The sequence below is a fragment of the Phragmites australis genome, chromosome 6 (assembly GCF_958298935.1).
Source record: "Phragmites australis chromosome 6, lpPhrAust1.1, whole genome shotgun sequence".
In the NCBI taxonomy this organism is placed as follows: domain Eukaryota; kingdom Viridiplantae; phylum Streptophyta; class Magnoliopsida; order Poales; family Poaceae; genus Phragmites; species Phragmites australis.
Genome location: NC_084926.1, coordinates 3,172,468 through 3,192,845, shown reverse-complemented (window position 1 = coordinate 3,192,845; position 20,378 = coordinate 3,172,468). Strand labels below are relative to the sequence as shown.

The following is a 20,378-nucleotide window of genomic DNA, read 5'->3' as shown; positions in this document are numbered from 1 at the left end:
GTTCTCCATGATCCTTATGAAGAAGTATGCTAGCCATAGTTGCTAATATACATCCATTTTGGTATTTATTTGTCGATAGATTTTATGATATAAAACCTATCTAATCTTCGGCCCTCCGATTTTTTCGTTCGTCTTTTGATAGATCTTTATCTTTTGATAGATCTATATATATATATATATTGCAATTGAACCGATAAGGGAGCTATCCGTTGTATTAATAAGAAGAAAGCTCGTGTTCGATTAATTACGGAAAACCGACTAAAAACACGTAAAACGGGTTAAGAACCTAGCTAAAGAGCTAAGTCAGAGCATTGCAACAACAACAATAACAATAGAAAAAAGCGACTATAAGACTATAAGAGTCAACAGAGAATAGAGTGCAATATAAAGTTGGGATCATTATATCTGTTCATGTCATGATGTCGTGTTACAAACAACGCTTCCTTCGGCACCACTAGTTGCTGTCGTTGATCTCGTTGGTTGGATGGATGCATGCATCGAGAGTTGAGATTAGCAGTCAGGAACTTTGAACACGACCATCTGTCACCAATGGAAAAGAAATAGACAGATGGTATCAATTGTCCGTTCGTTCCTGTCTCTCGTCCACGTCAAACTTGAAGAGCGCTGACCTGATTGCAGCCCAAGCGCCATAAGATCAGCCAGCATTTCATTTCGCGGATTAGTTGCTGCAACTGCAGGAAATAATAGACTCAGACAGCAAACAGTTTCAACAATTTTCAACGAGCATTGCCTGTTTAGCTTATTTCACTAGAGTTGTGGTGACCTCCAGAATTTTGAAGAGTTATGGCCTCCACAATTTTACGATAAATCGGCATTAAATTTATAGTTTTATGTAATTGTTACTTAAATTTTGTAGTTTTGCAATAATTTTATCAAAATATCTATATTTTTATGATAAAATTAGCATTAAATATGTAGTTTTATTAAATTATTGTTTAAATAGATAGTTTTACGATAATTTTATAAAAGTATATGTAGTTTTACGAAATTTACTCTAAACAAAAATATAATACCCCTTGTTTAAAAATAGTAGTTGTATTTCTTTTTGAAAAAGTCAAACTTTGTGTACTTTAATTAATATTTAATTAAATTATTAGAATGTTTAGTGTATAAATAATATATTTTGTGAGATAGATTTTAGCTCATGCAGTCATGGAATTTCTAATTGGGCCACTAACTAGGCCGCCGCTGGTCTGCACGATCAGGCCCGCCCATCAACTCTAACACATCAGCGTCGCCTACCCATACGGAATAGTGGACCCCACCTCTTCAGTCGCCAGAACCCTCCTCGCGCGAGTCTGTGTCGGCTCGCAACCGCCATGGAGCCCTCGCCGCCGACCACCACCACCGTCCCCAACGCCGCCGAAGGAGCGGAGCTGTATCCCCCCACGACCTCATCCTCTCTCTTCCCTCTCTTCCCCCTCTCCGCTCCCACCTCCTCCGCGCCCGCCGCCGAATCCCAGCTCTCAAACCCTAGCTTCTCCTTCGACGCATCCTCCCTCAACATCCCGGCCACCATCTCCTCCTCCCTCCCGCCGCCTCTGAGCCCCTCATCTGACAAGGAGGACGCGGCGCCACGGCCCGCCCCTGCGAAGTACGAGCTAGTGCCCTCATCGCCGTCCTCCGACGAGGATAGAGGGTCGCGGAGGAAGGAGAGGGGGAGGAGGAAGCGGAGGCGGGATAAGGAGCGGTATGATGGGGCGGCGGCGTCTCGGAAGCCTGGTGTTCGAGCCTGGGATGGGTCGGAGACGAAGCCGGCTAAGGATTACTACGTCGACGCGAAGGGCGACCATGATAACCTGGCGTTTGGATCCCTCTACAGGTCAGGCGTTTTGTTATGAACTATATGATGCAGCTATACCAGATCCCATTGCTTGTTATGTTGCGAACCTGTTAGTTCTCTCGTTCTGATAGTCTGCTTATGCACTGGCACGCGAATTAAAGAAGTTATGCATATGTAACATTTTGTTTGTACTAGTACGATAGGCCTGATTTTTTAAAAATTTCTACATATGTGGTGTGCTATGAAGGGGTGTTCAAGTTGATTCTTGGTATGTGAAATTCTGGAGTATTCTCCATTAAACCCAGTATAGTATTGCAGCTAATTTACGTATTTAGTCCCATCCAGTTAAATGCTGGGTTGGATCAGCATTTTGATATATCTACTTTATGAGTTAACTATATGATTCATTCTGTACAATGTTTGCTACATCTAGAATGTCCCAAAATCAGGCTATTTCGAAGGCTATTGTATAGACATAATAATATGATGCGACAAATCTTAAATCGTGATAAAATTACATCATGTGATACGAAGTAACTAAACTTGAAAATTTACCACAGAACAATAAGAGGTTGTATAATACATATACTGTAAAATTGCCTTGCAGCTGCTGCAATAGTTGATTTGAATCATTTGATCAACTATAACCTTATTCTATAGTTAGTTATTTTTTGTTGTCTTCTATAAATGTTATAAAATAGTATAAATTTAGTTTATGGCACATATAATTGTGTATATGGAGGAGTTACCTTCAATCTCAAACGATGCGCCAGATTCTTATTAGAAGCCTGTTTACAACAAAACATAAGAGTTGCAATCTCTGATCAACCTATCATTGGACCCCCTTATTGGGTCAAGAAAAATGTATTGTCATATTCAAAGTGGTAGCACCAATGAGGACAAATGTGTAAAACAAGAATGCCAATTAAAGCTTTTTACTCTTGTGCTTGAGATCCAACTATGTTTGATGCAGTGTTGTCAACAATACGTTGACCGCCATCAAGCTGGAAAAGTTTAGCATATTCATGCTTGGTTAGATTGCCATTTCTTAATATTGTGTTTTACTTTTCATCTACACCATTTCTTTGCCTGGCTGAGAGACTAATCCGCGTTAACAAATCTTAAGTCTTCTGGTTCAGTCTTCATTTATGTTCACTTGAACTTGTCTGGGTAGCACACTTTGTTCTATTCACTGAAGTCTTAACACCTCAAGGAAATTTGCAGAATGGACGTTGCACGCTATAAATCTCAGAGCATGCTGGAGGCACACGGTTTGAATCGGTTTGTATTTTATAACTGGGGACTTCGTACATCACATATGGATCGAGATTCGGACTTAGATGGACTGGATAACAAAGTAAGAGCTGGGGGTCGTTACTACTCGGCAAAAAATGCAGTTTTTGAAAGAAATAAGGGTTTCAAACACCTGAAAGTATTTAAGAGGGATTCTTTTGCAATGCTCGCTGAAGATTTTGTCCCCTTAGATACACAATCACTTTCTGTGAAAAGCACAGTTGCAGAACAAGAACTGGAGGAATCTTGGGAAGATGAAATACTTCGGAGAACAAAGGAATTCAATAAGATGACTCGAGAACATCCTCATGACGTAAAAGTTTGGTTGGCTTTCGCTCAGTTTCAGGTAGCATGAATTTGTATGATTTTTAAGATGCTATTTCTTTCAACAAGCTATGGATACTGTATATGAGGGCAACATTATCTGTTGTTTTTAATGCTTCATGCTGGGGCAAATAGTTTGTCCTTGCAAATGGCACTTTATTTTTGAGACTCACCATTAGAGTTTTGCTTCACTCAATCTTTCAATCTTCTGTTCTGTAATTTCCTCTGCTGCTGAACCGCAGGACAAAGTTGCCAGTACCCAGCCACAAAAAGCAGCTCGTTTGCAAACTGCTGAAAGAAAGATTAGCATACTGGAGAGGGCTGTGGAGCTTAATCCAGATAATGAGGAATTGTTGCTTTGCCTTCTGAAGTCATATGGTGAGAGGGATAGCACTGATAATCTCTTGGGTAAATGGGAGCAGATACTTACAAAACACCCAGATAGTTGTACGTTGTGGAAACAATATCTACTTCTGTGCCAAGGGGAATTCTCCAGATTCAAAGTTTCTGAAATACGGAAGTCTTATGTGTATGCTGTACAGGCTCTATCTGCAGCTTGCACCAAGCTATGTAGGCAGGTTTGACTTCTGTTTCTCTGTAAATAATTAACCTTGTCTGCCTCCGACACCTTCGAAATGCTATTAATGTTTGCTCCTTTTTTTTTAAAAAAAAACAGGATAGTCAAAATTCTGATCCTAAGGCATCATACTCTTCCTTAGTTCAGCTTGAACTTGGTTTGGTGGATATATTTGTGAATCTTTGCCGATTTGAGTGGCAGACAGGACATCGAGAACTAGCAACTGGGTTATTTCAGGCTCAAATGGAGTTTAGCTTATTCTCCCCTCCCCTGTATCTGACCACTAGTAGTAAGCAAAGGCTCTTTGAACACTTCTGGAAAAGTGGTGGTGCCAGAATAGGGGAAGATGGGGCTCTTGGGTGGTCTGCATGGTTAGCAAAAGATGAGGAGAGTAGACAAAACTTGGTTATGCAAGAGAATTCACAAGAGACTGAAGTAGGAGGCTGGAGTGGTTGGTTTGATCCAAACAGTGATCCAAATGATTTATCTAACAAATCACTGGAACCATCAACTGATGGAAATGATGCTGAAGACCTTGATGCTGAGGACACCCCTGCACAAGATGATGTTGAAAATTTACTGAAAAAGCTCGGTATTGATGTAGATGCAGAGTCCAATAGTGAAGTTAAAGATGCAAAAACTTGGAATAGATGGTCCTTGATGGAGTTGTCAAGGGACAATGAACAATGGATGCCTCTTCATGAAAAATCTGGTACTTTGAGTTCGTTTCCATCTATTGGTAGATCTGTTTATTTGTTATTTTGTTTATTTAACTCAATGCTAACACTGGATGACTGCTATTTCTAGGAGGATCGCTTCATTCTGATGATGCTCCATCTGGAGAAGACAATGATCAGCTTTCCAGAGTAATCTTGTTTGAGGATGTAACCGAGTTCCTGTTTTCTTTATCTTCAGAGGAGGCTCGCTTTTCTCTGATATGCCAATTTATCGATTTTTATGGTGGCAAGATTTCTAGATGGTACTATTCTTGGTTCCTTTCTGATAAGCTATTATCATTCTTCTTATGCAAGAAGAAATTAGCTAGAACATTCGTTCAATGAGATGTGTTCGTACTCATAATTCAATTTACTATCTTGATGTCAATTTTTCTATAAAATGGTGCGTACACCATGGATGCATCTCGATTTCTGTAGTCAAAACCCATTCCTTAAAGACTACGGAGATTTATGCTTGCAAATATTTTTTTCTGGGCATCCTATGAGCCTGAAAGAAACTGAGCTGGTGGGAGGTCTATGCCCCCAGCACCCAGATCCGTGTCCTCTTCGGCTTGAATTTGGATGGTATTCTCATTTTTTTAGTCTTTGAGCTGAGCACATAACATAGCGATATTTGTAACCACTTATCGTATAACAAATTATGATTTAACATCTGCAGCTATTCATTGGTCCCACATAATTTTGGTCATGTCATGCTGGTTATGTAGAAAAGGAAAATATAACAGTATAGTGTTACTACTGTTGTTTTAATTCCTTGCAAACCTTTGGCAATCTAGAGTAGTGATAGACAGAGCCAACAGTTACTTTTGTGAACTCAGCAACTTTGAATTGTGGCACAATTATCTTTCAAAGAATTCACCACCCATTCTTTAATTCCAGGACGTCCACAAACAGTTCAAGTTGGCTCAATAGAATTTTGAGCTTAGAGATGATTGCGGATGACATTTTGGAAGATCTCAGTGCTGTATCTGACCTTGTAAACAAGAACCAAAATTCAAATCATTATAAATTGGAATCATTATTAGAAAGTATACACGATCTTTCTCAAAGGCCTGGCCTGGTGAAGTTTCTGAGAAATGCAATACTGCTTCTGCTTGACATTTTCCCTCGTAATCATATCTTGGAGGAAGCTGTTCTTGCTACTACCCAAATGTATACTGCTCAAGAGAATTCCTCCTCTACCCCAGTGAATGCATCACGGGCTTTGGCCAAAACTCTGTTGAAGAAAGACAGACAGGTATGATTTCTCCTTTTTTTTATCTGTATCACTTTTTTGAGGAGTGTAACATGTTAAAAGAATTTTGTCCCAATCAAATTGGGGTAGGCTAGAGATTTATTGTCTTCTGCGGCTAGCTAGTTGCACAACTGCGCTGTCTTGTCCTTTTCGTTCATCTAGTTCGTTTGATACATTTGTCATGCAGTGCCATTGAGTGTAACCTGGATCGTTTTGTGGACTAAATGCATCCTACACTTTTACCAGAAACAAGCCAAGGCAGTTGGAAATTTGTGTCAGAATTCTTCAATTCAACAGCAGCCATTTTGTAATTTTTGTTAAGCGGTTAAATAGTCCATCCTTCATCTTATTTAATATCCGACTGTCCTAATAATTTTCTAGGTGTATCTTTCTAATTTTACATATGCTGTTCATTTTTTCTCCTGCAAAGAAAAGTTACTACTCACCAGTTGTAACTATATTGCTTGGAGCATGCTGTTTCTTTGCTTTGGTTGGGCCAATATCGCATGAACCTGATAATGACTTATTACCTGCAATTGTCTTTTTGGCAGAATTTTTTGCTTTGTGGGATATATGGGCAAATTGAGGCTATGCATGGGAACATTGAACAAGCAAGGAAGATATTTGACATGGCACTATTATCTACCGAAGCAACTACTGAGGTAAAACCATAAAGTAAATGTATTTTTAAGAAGCTCATATGGTCAGCTCCAATTAGTTTTACTGATTTTTGCAGTAGTAATGTTCAATACTGGTGTGTAGTGTAGCCTGTTCTTTGAATGCATACTTACAAGCATGGGTTTCCATTATTAAGGTTTCTCACTCTATCCTGGTAACATTCTTTTGCTCAAATGAGAATGTTATTACCCCTCCAGTCCAAAATAGATGTTGCTTTAGGTGATTTTTTTGTTTGTGAATAGATGTCATTCTGGATTAACAAGGTCACAATTTTTACCAAATGCCCCTTTATTGGTAGTAGTGGTATTGGAGAGATGGGTATACAATCAATAAGGGAAACCTGTGTTGAAAACTAAAGCATTAGCTCATCAATTGTTCTATGCATGGAGCTAAAACAAATAATTTGGACTGGAGGAAGCGAAAGGTTATCTAATTAACTTGATAAAAGTTTATTATTTTTCTCTTGAACAGTTTATGTTCTTAGGGTGGTAATGCCATGCTGGCACATGGTCATCTATGTCAGCAGCATTATTTTATTGGTTTCGGATCTCCTTTGATTTAACTAGCTTCAGGGCCTACAAGCTTTATTTTCAGTACAGCAATGTGCTTTATACTAGGCTTCTTTAAACGTTTGAGCTTTTTTGTCTCATTTATGTTGTATGGCCATTACCTTTGTTGAGCAGGATCTTAGGAAGAAGGTTCCTATTCTTTATCTTTGGTATGCTGAGATGGAGATAGCAGCGTCCAATTCAAGACACAACTCTGACTCGACACATCGTGCAATTTACATTCTGTCCTGCTTAGGGAGCAATGTAAAGTACGCTCCTTTTGTTGGCCCAATATCAAGGCCTCAGGTCTTGAGGGCCCGTCAAGGCTTCAAAGAGCACATTAGAGGCTTACGATCTGCATTTTCTTGTGGTGGTATAAAAGAAGAATCTATTGCTCTAATTTGCTCAGCTTCTTTGTTTGAAAGTATGACATCGGGTTATTCTTCGGGTCTTGAAGTGATAGAGGGGATCTTTCCTATGTCAGTTTCAGGTATTTCATCCTTTTTCACTTTCTTATTTGAAGAGACTTAATGATATTATTTCAAGCTTTTTCTTATTGTGCATTCTTTTCTTATCTGCATGAAGTAAGTTTTATCCCTGGTAGTCATTTTTTATTTGTTAAAACATTTTTCTCAAATATTGGTGGTAGAAAGTAGAAACTGCTGGTGGAGGCAACCATATACTTAGGGCCTGTTTAGTTTACAATTCGGGTGAGCGAACCAAAATTTGGTAATGCCAAAACCCAGGCAATCCCAAAATGTTGGTAAAATTTTGGTGCCACCTTTGTCCTGCTGGTGGATCTAGAAATTGACACCTTGGGCTGACTTATGTTTGAGTAAATACTACTTAAGTCGCATTAAAATTAAACTATTATGAAAATAGATAACAGTTGATATGATACTTGAGCGACATGCTACAAAACACATCAAAACTATGTATGGTAGCTAGAGAAATAAATTTTACTCAACTAGGGAGGTTTTGCTCTTTAAGAGCAACCATGGCCATTGCATTTTTTTTTTGAAAGTATGAACATCACATGAGACTTGAAAGCTATTAACTCACCCATCTTGGTCGTTAAATCACTGTATACTCATGAACACTCTTATGGGATAAAATTATGAGAGGGTGCTGCAGCACCAGCAGCTGCTTCCCTGGATCACTGTTCTAAAAGGCAGACGCCTAGCACGCCTAAGCGGTGACCAAATCCCTAGAAGGTGCTAGGGGCCACCCCTCCGCCCGCCTAGTGCCTAGCGCTTCCCTGGATCCATCCTTATTTGTCCTATGTTGTCAACAGTAATTCCTATTATTCTGCCGATACATACGGTTATCCTCCCTGCTAACTATTTCTAATGAAATATACACTTGCTTTATTTGGCTTAACCGCTCAAGTAATGTCGTTTTACAACTTGGTGTTTGACATTGTCGAATCCTAAGTTATATGGCTGTATTATCTATGCTTCAAGATACCTTACTCCCTCTAGTAAAAAATACTCGATGTTTTGGACATGACACAACCACTTTTTTCTGCTAAAATATATTTGTAAAATCCAATAAACTTATGAGGCTATGAAAGTATTTTTAAGACAAATCTACACACATGGCTTCCATGTTTGGAAACAATATTTTAAAAGTTATTAATAGTCAAAGTTTTAGAAGTTTGACCGGATCTTGTCCAAAACGTAAAATATTTATGACCGGAGGGAGTACTAAATTGCAGTCTTGTATAAACAAATAACAGGTCATAGAAAACAGATAACAATTCCTTGCATGAAGCAACCTTATATTGATGTTTCTCAAGGAAAGGTCAGATGCTAACTAAAGCAATTGATACCAAAATGTTGTAGCAAGCTTATTGTGATTACAAGTTTTGTTCACAAAGAATCAGGATTATCTTGTGTTGCGTTGTAGCGCTCCAATTTGTGTAACTTCTGTATTGTTGTGCTGCTATCCCTTTAGATTAAGAGTCTGTTTGTTTTAGCTGTAGATTGTGAAAAGCAGTTTACAGATTATAGATTTTTATAAGCTGGATTGTAAAAAGTTGAGGCTGTTTGGCATCCTGGATTGTAAAAAGTTGAGGCTGTTTGGCATCCTGGATTGTGGGAGGGTTGAATTGCGGTTTTTGTTGTGCAATGTCTGTAATACCCCTAGCTATTGTGAGTGCATATTTTATCAATTTGTACGCTGCTTTTCATATTCAGGAGGGGGAAGCCGCTCAAAGGGTACATTAATGGCATTTGCGGGTAATTTCACCCCAAGTCTGATGTCCATTTTCGTAATTGTGACTTTCACAATCTATGGAAGCTGGTGGAACTCAGATTGCTGTATTGTTATAATCTGAGGGTCAGATTATTGTAATCTGGGACCAGAATCTGGGTGTTTGGCACAGTTGTAGATTATGCAATCACAATTTCACAATCTAAAGCTAAAAATCAGGCCCTAATATATTTCCTTGATGATTTCTATTTTGTTATTTTTCGCTTTTACACTCTTTAATTTTTATGTGGTTTTGCCATGTCTGTAAACTGCACATTCATTCTCATTTCTCGAATTTGCAATTGGTAAATTATACCCTTATTAACTATAAATGTTCTGTTCAGAGAGCAGTCATAGCTTGGAATTTGAAGGCTTGTGGGTGTATTACATCAAACTGCTTCAGAAAAATCTTACCCAGTTGAGTCTCTCAAGGGTTTGGCCTAGCATATCACAAGGAATGCAAAAATATCCCTTCAATCCAAAATCATATTCAGCCATGTTAACCCTGAGCTGTCTTTATAGTGTCTCCAACAATCTGCGTCTTACACTTGACAAATGTAGTCAAAGGTGAATTTGCTTCTCCTTTCCATGAGAATATTTTGTATCTACGTTCCAACTTCTTTTCAGAATTCATTCTTCTCTTTATTTCTCTCCTTTTTGTGTTATCTTTATTACTTCCCTGTTGGTTTAAGAATGTTTTGCTGAATAAACATATTGAAAATATTTGGTACACTTACATGTAAATATAATTTCTACCAAAAACGTGTGGCCAGTCTTATGTTATTGTGCTTATTAAAGATGGAATTATACTATATATGACTATATGTAGATTTTGAACTTCCCAACATGTTTAGTGTTTTTCACTAAACATCATGAAGCCTAGATGTTGTTGCATGCTTGCCTATTGACTTTCTATTTGTATTTGAGTGCAACAGGGATCCTTCTATAATTTCCTTGCTCTTTGCGTTGTCCTTTGAATGGAACAAAGCAGGATCTGACAATAGAATACACAGTCTGTTTGAGAGAGCTCTAGCTGATGATAAGTTACATAAGTCTGTTCTGTTGTGGCGCTGTTATCTAGCTTATGAGGCAGAGATATCTTGTAATGCTTCTGCAGCACGTCGTGTGTTCTTCAGAGCTATACATGCCTGTCCATGGTATGATACTGACACATAATTTTGCACTTTGATGTTTTTTCTCGTTATATGACTGCTGGCTCTTCAATCTTCTGTGTAACTGTAGGTTATGTAGTCAATTTGGAACAAAGAGCAATTATTTATTTTCTTCGGCATTTGCTTATAATTTCTGATACTGAACTACAAAAGATGGATTTCATAAAAGGTTGATGTTTCTTTTTTGGCTTGCTGAAATCCATTCAAGTACAGCCTGCTCTTCCCAATTAAGTTCCCATTTGGGAAGAAAGTGCTGTTATCGTTCATTTATGTTTGTTACAAAATCTGAGTAGCTTATGAACGGTTGGGTAGGAATGTTTTACTGTGTTTGCCTTTCCCCCTTCGCTTTTGATCCGGAGAAACCTTTTGATAACACCTAAGTGCTTTTAGTTTTATAATTTATCCATACCATAGTCACAAGAATTCCGGGTTGATCGGGTCGAGGGACGTGGGTTGACATTTGAGAAAAATGGGGTACGAGGGGGTATACCTCTTTGGGATAACAATTCGCGACATGGATCGATGATCTAGAGTATTCCGGGTTGATGACCCGGGGACACGGGTTGAGGGTTATAACCCCGGAAAGGAAAAAGAAAAGGAGAAAAGAAAAAGGAGAAAAAGGGAAAGGAGAAGGAAGGGGAGTAGTGCAGCCCACCAACATGCCACTTAGCACTTAACGTGTGCCCTAAAAGGTTAAAACTGAAGGCTGGGTGGGTGGCTGGTGACCATGTTAGGCCGCCGCCACCTGCTTCCATTCTTCTTCCTTTGTCTCCCCATCGAAGTGCCGCCGCCACCACCCCGTTGCTATCCCAACCATGAGCACCGATCAGCCACCGCTCCTGCTCCTCCTCTTCATCCCCCTTCCCCTCCCCATCTTGTAATGCTGCTCTGCGCTCCACGCCGCTCTGCAGCTTCGGATCCAGCAGCAGCGGTGCGCAATCTAACGACAATGGCCGCGATGGTCCACCCTCCGCACCGTCCACACTTCGCCGGTGAGGTTCGCTCTCCGCGCCGTTAGATAAGCCCTAAGCTCCATTGTATTACCTATGTGGCAAAGGGTTGACGTCCCGTCCTGATCCATATGCATCGAGTCCCACAGTCGATCTGTGCGGCAAAGGGCTGACGATCCTCTCAGAATTGGGACGTCGACCCCATTCGTTCCCGACCTTTGATTCGGGACAGTGTCCCGGGGTCGGGGAACGCGCCATCGACCCAGTTTTAGTTGACTATGATCCATACAACAACGACAACAACAACAAAGCCTTTGTCCCAAGCAAGTTGGGGTAAGTTAGAGATGAAACCCATAAGATCCACCTAAGTGCTTTTAGTTTTATCCGTGTTCTCTGAAATCCTTTTGGCGGCCCTTATTTTTGAATAATAACCATTTCTTTTATTTCCTTAAAACTCAAATGATAGTCAGGTCCTTGTCTGGTTGTTTAATTTGGTTTCTATTGATGACTCATTTGTTAATTGTAACACTTACACTTTGCAGGTCGAAAAGATTATGGCTTGATGGGTTCCAAAAGTTGAGCTCAATTCTAACCCTGAAAGAGTTGTCCGATCTCCAGGAAGTGATGCGTGAGAAGGAATTATACATCCGCACTGACATCTACGAGATACTCTTAGAAGATGAGGCAGATATATGATAAAATGTTTCTCTGGTTTGCATCCAGAATTTCAGGTCTGTCCTGCATGACCATTCTTTGTGGTTGTTAGTTTCCAAGGTTTAAACGAAGATCTATGTTGCACGGATGCTTCCTAGATGTGCCGTGTCGCCGTCCAAAACGCGGGGATATTATCCCCGTGTATATTTTTTATTTAAAATAAATACAAAATAAATGGGATACTTCGGGGATACTCCGTCGGCTTCAAGAGATCATGGCGCAGCTCTCCGCGATAGGTGCATGGATGGAAATGGTCAGGGCCACAATTGTCTATGGGGGTTCCTCATGGTGGTGCTTCGATGGGGTTGACGGCGAGGAATCCCGATCCAACTCGATGGTTGTGGATCCATGGCAACAAGCGGTCAAAGAAGTGAGGTTGAGTTCCAGAGGAATCGGGTAGGGGCCTACCATGAGCAGTGAATTTTTGGTGACGAGGAGATTCTGTCCAGCGGCTGGCACCAGGGAAGAAGACGCTGAGTCCAAGCTTCACGGCTAGGAAGGGGGTGAAGGGGGTGTAGAAGAGCTCTAGGCATGCTGTGCAATGGCACTGCCATGTTCGTGCTCTCCGGCAACGAGCGGCCGCGGGGCTCGGTTAGAGGAGGGGCGGGGAAGATGCAGCACATCCCAGGGAACCGATTTGCGGTGGTTGTGGCAATAGTGGTGGATGGAGGAAGAGCCACCATGAGCAGCTATGCTCAGGCTGACAGCAAGAATGGGGAAGATAGGAGCAGCTGCTGCTCCTTCATTCCCTCCTGATCTTCTGACTTTTAGCAGATATTAGAAGGGGAAGATTGAGTTCTTGTCACTTCTTGATGAGCTTAGCTTTATCCTATATTTCTATGATATTGTTATGTTATATTGTTATGTAATGCACAATTCGACTATGGTTATAGTATTGTATTTGGGGTTTACCGTATCCCCGTATGGCTGTTTTTTGAAAATGTCGTATCCTCGTATCCGTATCCTTATACTGTGCAACATAGACGGAGATCAATTCTACATCGCAGTGTTTTACTCATGAACATCGAACTCCAGAGGCAGGTTACTAAGGGATCTGTTATCTACCATAAAATGAGATGGATGCAATGTACAATGGCACGCCTTTGGATTGACTGCCTTATTAATTATAGCTGCGCTTTATTTTCTGTTCTGTGAAGATGGATCTTGCTGACACGTTTGTTGCCACTCAGTTCTCTCATTCGATGATTGAAATCACAAAAGGGGCTTCACTGGGCCCTTCCAGCATGGCAAGATCAATCTGAAGAAGTCATTGCTACTCATGCGAGGAAACCATGGCACTGACAGGATAAGTTTGGCACTATTGAAGATTGCTGCAAAACTGAAAGATCAAAACTTGTGGATATTCTTGTCAACTATTTGTAAACCAACTGCAGCCTCAGGCAAGCGATTCATGCAATCTGAAGCAAGCATGTTTTCCCCTTTTTTGTTCTACATTTTGGTTCATTCTCATGGTTCTTATGGTGAAGCAGGTTATGGATCTTGCATGTCGCAGGACTTGACTGTTCAAAGAACAGCTTCGAGTATTTAGCCTCACCTGGCATTTTGTTGAAGCTTAATGGAGGTTTCTCTGCAAGTTTATATGGCATGCTTTCTACTTAACTTCATCGGGCCACCAGCAATTGGTAAAGATCACATTGAGTACTGAACATACGTAGCAACAAATAGTTACTGTGGTCTTTCTGTATGATGATGCTCAAAGTTACATGGCAACGCTAAGACTTTTAGAGACCGCCATCAAAAGTTGGGCTTGTGGCACACGAATAAAAGACGTGCTAGGAGGTATCTTGTTAGTTGGATCAGCTCCACTGCTCCGGTACTACGATAGCATAAGATGTTTGTGCGTAGTGCATTTACTCTTCATTTCATCAGTTGCTGTAGATGCTTGGGTTGTGTCCACGTGTCTAGAGCTAGATGTTGTCCATGTGTAGTAACTAGATAAAAGGGCTTTTTTGATGGTGCAGATGTACAGTGACATGGGAACTGTTGGATCATTAAGCGCTTGTGCCGTTGTGCGTGCCTAGTTCATGATCTGGTACTGTTCGGCCTGCATCGGAGCGTGGGTAACCTGTCTCTTATCCTGTGTTGCCTGTTGGTGATGTCTTATCCTGTGTATGCGCTTGTTCGTTTCATGAATCATGATGTGTCTTACACGGTTCGTGCATGCTTGGCACAATGGATAGATCAATATAGTGAGACGCCTACCCGGTGATGCAGCCGTCCAGATATATGATACTTCGGGGCAAGCCGTTGAAGTTCAAATTGAGCACCTGTCATTTACCTAGGCTGCTGCCTATGTGCATGTAACCAGAGGGAATTAAACTTGTTAATATAGATATGGATTATATAAGCAGCATATGCATTTAAACCCTAGGTTGTATTTACAAGGGTAGCTTCTACCCTCCCAAGACCATCGGGTCTGTCTTGTTCATCTTCCTGAAAAGGTAAAGAACAGTTGATCCCTTCAGCCTCTTGTTCTGACGATGGTTATGGCGCCCTTTCCTCCCGTTCTGATCCTCGTAAGGCTAATTACTGCCTTGCCGGACAGGCCTAGGCCGCGTGCCGACACGGCGGGGCCGCACGCAAACGCGCCAACAGGGTGCCGGACTGGCCTGGCCGGTCTCTTCAGGATCCTCTGGTTGACGTCGCTTAGCGTCGTCATTCTGCCGTCGTCTAACCCCAGCGGCTTGACAACAGCAAAGGGGTACAGCACTCCGGCGCCTCTCTTCTCCCCTGCAAGAGATCCCAAAACATGTTGACACCCTCAAACAGAATTCCATAAATTGCTTCAGGACTTGTAAGCTGAAGTGAATGCCGAACGACAAAGCTACTATAAGCCAAAGCCTGCTCATAAGCAGTAAGCTTGGCCAAATACTAATGCGTTCAAAATATCGCTGGCTTGCTGCAACTGCAACTGCAACCACTGCTCTGTAGCCTGTACTCCTCACACCAGCCTCTGCCAGTGCCTCAGCGCACACATGCGCGCGCGAGTAAATGGTTGCTCACCGGTCAGCCACCCGCCTGCCAGCGGCGAGGAGGGACAAGAAGAGCCGGGCGCCGTCGTGGCGGCCGCACCCGCACGAGAGGGCTCGCACCGGTCGACGGGCGGGGATCGATCGCCGCGACGCGCTGCCGCGTGGGGCGCGCCAGCAGTGGCCTTTTGCAGGCGCAGGGGAGCAGCGGCTCGCACGGTGGTGGAGAAGCGAGGAGGGGGGACTACTGCGGCTGCCTCTTCTCCGCCCTGCGCCGCTGACACCTGTGCTGCCTTTGCCTTGCTCGGACCCCTCTGCTCGTCCTGCTCCTGCCGCAGCTGCCCCTGCTCCTCCCTGCCCGATGCACCTGCCCCGTCCTCCTCTGCACGTCCACGCATTAAACTGAGTGTTACGTTCAACTATTTATATGGAAATGGTACTAGGACTAGTGCTTAACATCTCGGCTAGCATTTAATCTTGGAACAGAGTGCTGTCAGTAGTCGTCCAGTGACTAATGGGCTATCAGTCTCAGAACTGCCAAGGGCAAGTACTAGTAACCACTATTTTGTTTCTAGCTGTTGTTGCATGCTTGCATTGTCTGCTTTCTCTACGCTACTAGTATTGGAGTAACGAGCAATTACTAGTTAAACAAAGAGTAATCCAGTGTTAAGCAAGTAACTAAGTAAGTAATGTGGCAATTGAAAAGGACGTGTCCAATCACCTGAGACAATACTGCAGCTCATCTCCGGGTTCGTCTTGGTATTCAAATCATGGGAGAGATCTCCCTGCTCGGCGCTAGAAACCCAAAAGCTCTGCAAGCCGAGAGCAACAGGACAAGCCACAACGCTACAAGTTAGAAAAGAAGAAGACAATAGCACTGCGTGCTCTGTGCGACGAGACATGATAGAACAACTCTTTTGTACGTATGTTTAGTGCGACGGCGAAGTTACACCTTTCCGCTTCATTTGGATTTGGTGTGCCGATTTAACACTGAGAGTAGACCACTCGAAAACTAGGAAACTTTTGGGAACAAAGAACAACAGCCTACACACGTAGCTGCTCTATGAGATGCTATCAAAGTTTCTTCCAGTATTCAAGGTACTAATCTAAGCACCGAACTAGATAGTCATCTATCTCCTGCTACGTACGACTTACATCAAGAAGGCACTGCAGGTCCTCGCTCACCGCCGCCGGACGTCGAGACGGAGGCGCCGTGGCTCCCATCCGCTGCCGCTTATTGCAACGGTCGCCCCAGTAGGCGACGGCGTCTTGCAGGTAGCCACTGGAAGCCTCCGACGAGACCGGCGACTCCACACCTGCTGCAGTGCAATGCCACGAGCTTAGCCACACCGGCACGCTGCTGTCTTCTCACTATGCCCTAGCTCAAAGAAGAGCATGCATGCGTGTCTTAGACACTTACGCGTCGCCGGGAAGATGGCTTCTTGAGCGGCGGCGAGGGCATCTCCGGTTCCTCCGAGGGTTTGCAGCTCCCACTCCCAATCCAGAGGAGGGAACACGCAACAGTCGTAGGAGTAGTTGTCTAGGGCCATGGCGTGTTGCTCTCGACTGAGCCGAGTGATATGGCTTGTCATGGGGTTGGCAGTGGGTGCCCTCCAGCCCTCTTAAATAGGAGGCCCTTTTGGCGGAGCAACAAAAGCTGTGTCAAATTGGGTGGATGGAAATGGTAAAAGGAAATTTCCACTTGTGCAGGTGGAAGCATGACTTGATTTGCTTTCAGATTCGTATCGAAGAGATAAATGAAAAAATATATAAATAATAAATAAATAAATGGATATCATATGACTAAAATTGAAAGCTAAGATAGCTGTGCATATACAAAGCCATACATAGTTGTATTTTCAATGAGCAAAGGTCTTTCTATTTCCTTCGCATAGGAGGAGAGCACCCGTCAATGGGAAAATAACTGCTAAATAAATTATAAAAGGAGGAGCGGAACAACAAAAGAGCAAAGGGGAAAAGTTGCGGTTGCTGGGGTTTGTCACTTGGCCCTTTCTCGTGATTCGTTATGTTTGATCCATTGCCTTATTTCCTTTTCCTTTCCATCATCATCGGAGAACGTTACAAAAGCATGAAATGTGCAAATTATTCGAATATTTGTATATTAGTTTCACTGAGAGACCACTCAAAGAAATATCCATTTGTTCATATATATGTATGACAATCGTATTAATGATGTGTAGCTGAGGTCTGAGGAGACACATCCTGTTTTTCCTACGTTACTGGTTACTACTTACCATGAAATTTCGTTGCAAAAAAACTACTTGTCATGAAACATTTTTAGTAGAAAATTAGTATGAACTGTGATGATGGTAATTTTTTTTTTCATTTGGGAGCAAGGATGGTAAATTTTTTGGGAAGGTGGTAAAAGGAAAGTTGCTACTTGCTAGTGGAGTACTTGCTTGTTGATGTTTTGTTCGTATCCTTGTGCCGCAGCAGAGGGACAGCACCCAGTAGCTTTAGCATTCTTTCATGAAAGTCTTTGGACGAGGTAAAAAATATTTCGTTTCCTGAATTATCTCCTTTTCACTGCAGGATAAGCTGCGCTCCGCCGTTGCTGGCTTGCTGCCACCTTTGAAGAACTGCGAGCTTATCATAGCACCATGTACTTGTTGCACCAGCTCGTACCTCAGAGTGTGGGGCTTGGCTTCACGAATCAGTGTATCACCAATAATGACCAAAGCACTGCACAACAGTGTCAGTGTTTGAGAGATTGCTCGGATCATAGAGACAGTAGTAACAAGTGGCCAGGCCATCATTGCTTTGTAAATATAGAGATGACAAATAAGAATCCTTGTAGTGATGACAAAGAGTTCATCTTCATGACTCTATGTACGTGGTTAATTTCAAAAATTTGTCAATTTTTTAATACACGGAAATAAAAAAGAACTAGTATTCTGAATCTGAACTAACTTGTGTACTCTGAACTGCTCTGTGTATTCTGTATCAATACTAACATTGCTTGCCTGTCATATAAATAGAAGGAAAAATAAGCGAAGAGCTACTCTGAAGTTCCTAAAATCCCCAGAAGAAGAAGTCCTCATCCAAACATCTCCCGATGTATCTTTGCATCGAGAGATACAGATTGATCGATAAAGCATGCATGGTCCAAAAGTGAGATCAAACTGACCTGGACCAGAAATGATCTCCCTAAAGGGAGTCATGAAAGGCCACCAAAGAGTACTTAAACCTGACATGTATCCGTAAGCTGATACGACTTTTTTTGTGTAAACCCGTGAGTTTAGAGAGAAGTTGGGCGTGACCTCTTTTTCAGTGGAATGCTAGTACTTCACGTCTTTACTTGGCCATTCTTTCTTTCTGTGAACCGTCAATGCAAAAGAGGAAAAGAGAATTGCCATTGCCACTCCTTGGGAGCAGCTAAGAATGGTGACAGTGGAGTAGTTGCTGCTACTCGCAACTCCATATGACCATATGTATCTACCTTTGTGCACACTGCAAGAATGACAACCGCTCTATCTCTAAGGGAGTATTTGGGAGTATTTGTTTGGTACGATGAGACTGGATGGCCATCCATATTTTTAAGGTATTTGATCGTGGGGTGGATGGATATGATCATTCAAAGAAATATTCTTAGAGATGCCGGTTAGATTGAGTCAGTATTTCTGACTGGACGAGGCTATACATCTTGTTTAACCACGATCATTAATAAAATAATAATTAGTAATAATTGACATGTTGTATTGCTCATTAGTATTTATTATTATGAGATTATGGCTGATAAGTGGTAGTATGCTCATTAGTGTACTATTGGTGTGTCAATTAGAATACGATTAGTGGCAATTAGCATATTTTATTGTTAATTAGTATTTACTATGACAATATTAGTATTGATAAGTGTTAATACGTGTTGATTAGTGCATGATTAACTATTATTATATGAAATTAAGAGATATAATTTAGTTAATTATTATCATTTCATCCGCTCTCATCCCTCCAATCAAACACAAAATTAGATCTTACATCCACCTACCTAAATAGACAACTTAAATAGCTACATCCTGAAAACATAGATAACCAAAATCTATCCATCTTGCCTTGCAAACAAACGCACCTGAACTTCTGGGGCGCTGCCCATTCCATCTTGAGGAAAACTTCGTTTTTTTACTTGTCCTTTTGTGACATTGGGCATATATTTTACCGTGGCCTATACCCACTCTGTGAACGATTGGTTGACACGCCATGCAGGGGTTGGGTTGGAGGCCGTCCTATTGTGTAGTGTCCGTCCTATGTGAAGAAGGGATGGCGGTAGCGCGGCTACGAAAGGTGTTCTTGCGCCCTGTGTTGATGCTAATGCTGATGATTCATGTACTTGCTATGTTCCAAGTGAATTGTCCCCAAGTGTGTGCTCCGTTAGTGACTCGTATGCTTTGTCACTTTCATAGTAGCTAAAAAAGATTACCTCCCTGTAAATGCACTTTTTGTGGTGCTAGAGACAATATAACAACTGATCTAGGAGCCGTAACTCGCAAATCCCGAGGCGAGGCAAATGGTTTCCTGAGGATAAGAGGCATGCATAAGAGAGGAATTAACAGAGATGATGTGGAGCAATTCTACTGCTTCACAACAATGTAGACCTGGTAGTAGATAGCATGAAATTATTGGCAACCTTCACCTTGCAAAGCTTTTGCATGAGCAGTAGAACGCGCGACTTTCCGTGTGCGCAGTGAAGCCTTGCGAGTGGCAAGGCATGTGCACTACACTAGCCGAAAGAACAGTGCGGCTAACGGCCTAATATGTCTCTAGTTCTCACCGTCTCCACTTACCACTGCTGCATTAAGTTTTCTACTTAGCACCTAGTACTATGTCTTTCCATGATTCGAAAAGATAAACAAAATGCATTGGCATAACAAGCTAGCAGTAAGTATGTGTGTTAAAATTCACAAGCACTTCTATTTGGAAAGAACTGGCAATTCAGATCAGTAAGTAAACCTGTGTGTGCAAACAAATTAAATTCGAACTTGTCAATTCTTGTCTCCCCCAAGTCAACTCTGGTGCGAGCTAAAACTACAGCGAGAATTTAAAGGGCGCCCACCCACTGCATACACGCCTAAAGCCTGAAGATCTG

The 20,378-nt window shown here is 41.9% G+C and overlaps 2 protein-coding genes across 5 annotated transcripts; one reads left to right on the top strand and one right to left on the bottom strand.

Moving 5' to 3' along the window:
• Positions 1-1,279: 1,279 nt before the first annotated feature.
• On the top strand, positions 1,280-13,679 carry LOC133921113 (uncharacterized). 4 transcript variants are annotated; one of them, XM_062365860.1, is made up of 12 exons: positions 1,280-1,843; positions 3,029-3,443; positions 3,664-3,999; positions 4,098-4,710; positions 4,806-4,977; positions 5,615-5,972; positions 6,521-6,631; positions 7,331-7,685; positions 9,793-10,015; positions 10,384-10,605; positions 12,113-12,301; positions 13,475-13,679. In XM_062365860.1, exons 1-11 carry the CDS (start codon positions 1,341-1,343, stop codon positions 12,264-12,266), a joined length of 3,462 nt encoding a protein of 1,153 aa, XP_062221844.1. In that variant the 5' UTR covers positions 1,280-1,340; the 3' UTR covers positions 12,267-12,301; positions 13,475-13,679. The 4 variants fall into 4 exon arrangements, with proteins under 4 accessions (XP_062221844.1, XP_062221846.1, XP_062221847.1 ...); XM_062365862.1 differs by lacking the exon at positions 13,475-13,679 and adding an exon at positions 13,320-13,468; XM_062365863.1 differs by lacking the exon at positions 13,475-13,679 and adding an exon at positions 10,691-10,789 and having other exon boundaries at positions 12,113-12,251.
• Positions 13,680-14,428: 749 nt separating this feature from the next.
• LOC133920785 (uncharacterized) lies at positions 14,429-16,856 on the bottom strand. Its single transcript, XM_062365366.1, has 5 exons — positions 16,695-16,856; positions 16,430-16,593; positions 15,996-16,086; positions 15,309-15,656; positions 14,429-15,035 (listed from the first exon to the last, which is right to left on the bottom strand). The coding sequence occupies exons 1-5, from the start codon at positions 16,822-16,824 to the stop codon at positions 14,767-14,769; spliced, it is 1,002 nt and encodes a 333-aa protein (XP_062221350.1). The 5' UTR covers positions 16,825-16,856; the 3' UTR covers positions 14,429-14,766.
• Between the last annotated feature and the right edge of the window lie 3,522 nt (positions 16,857-20,378).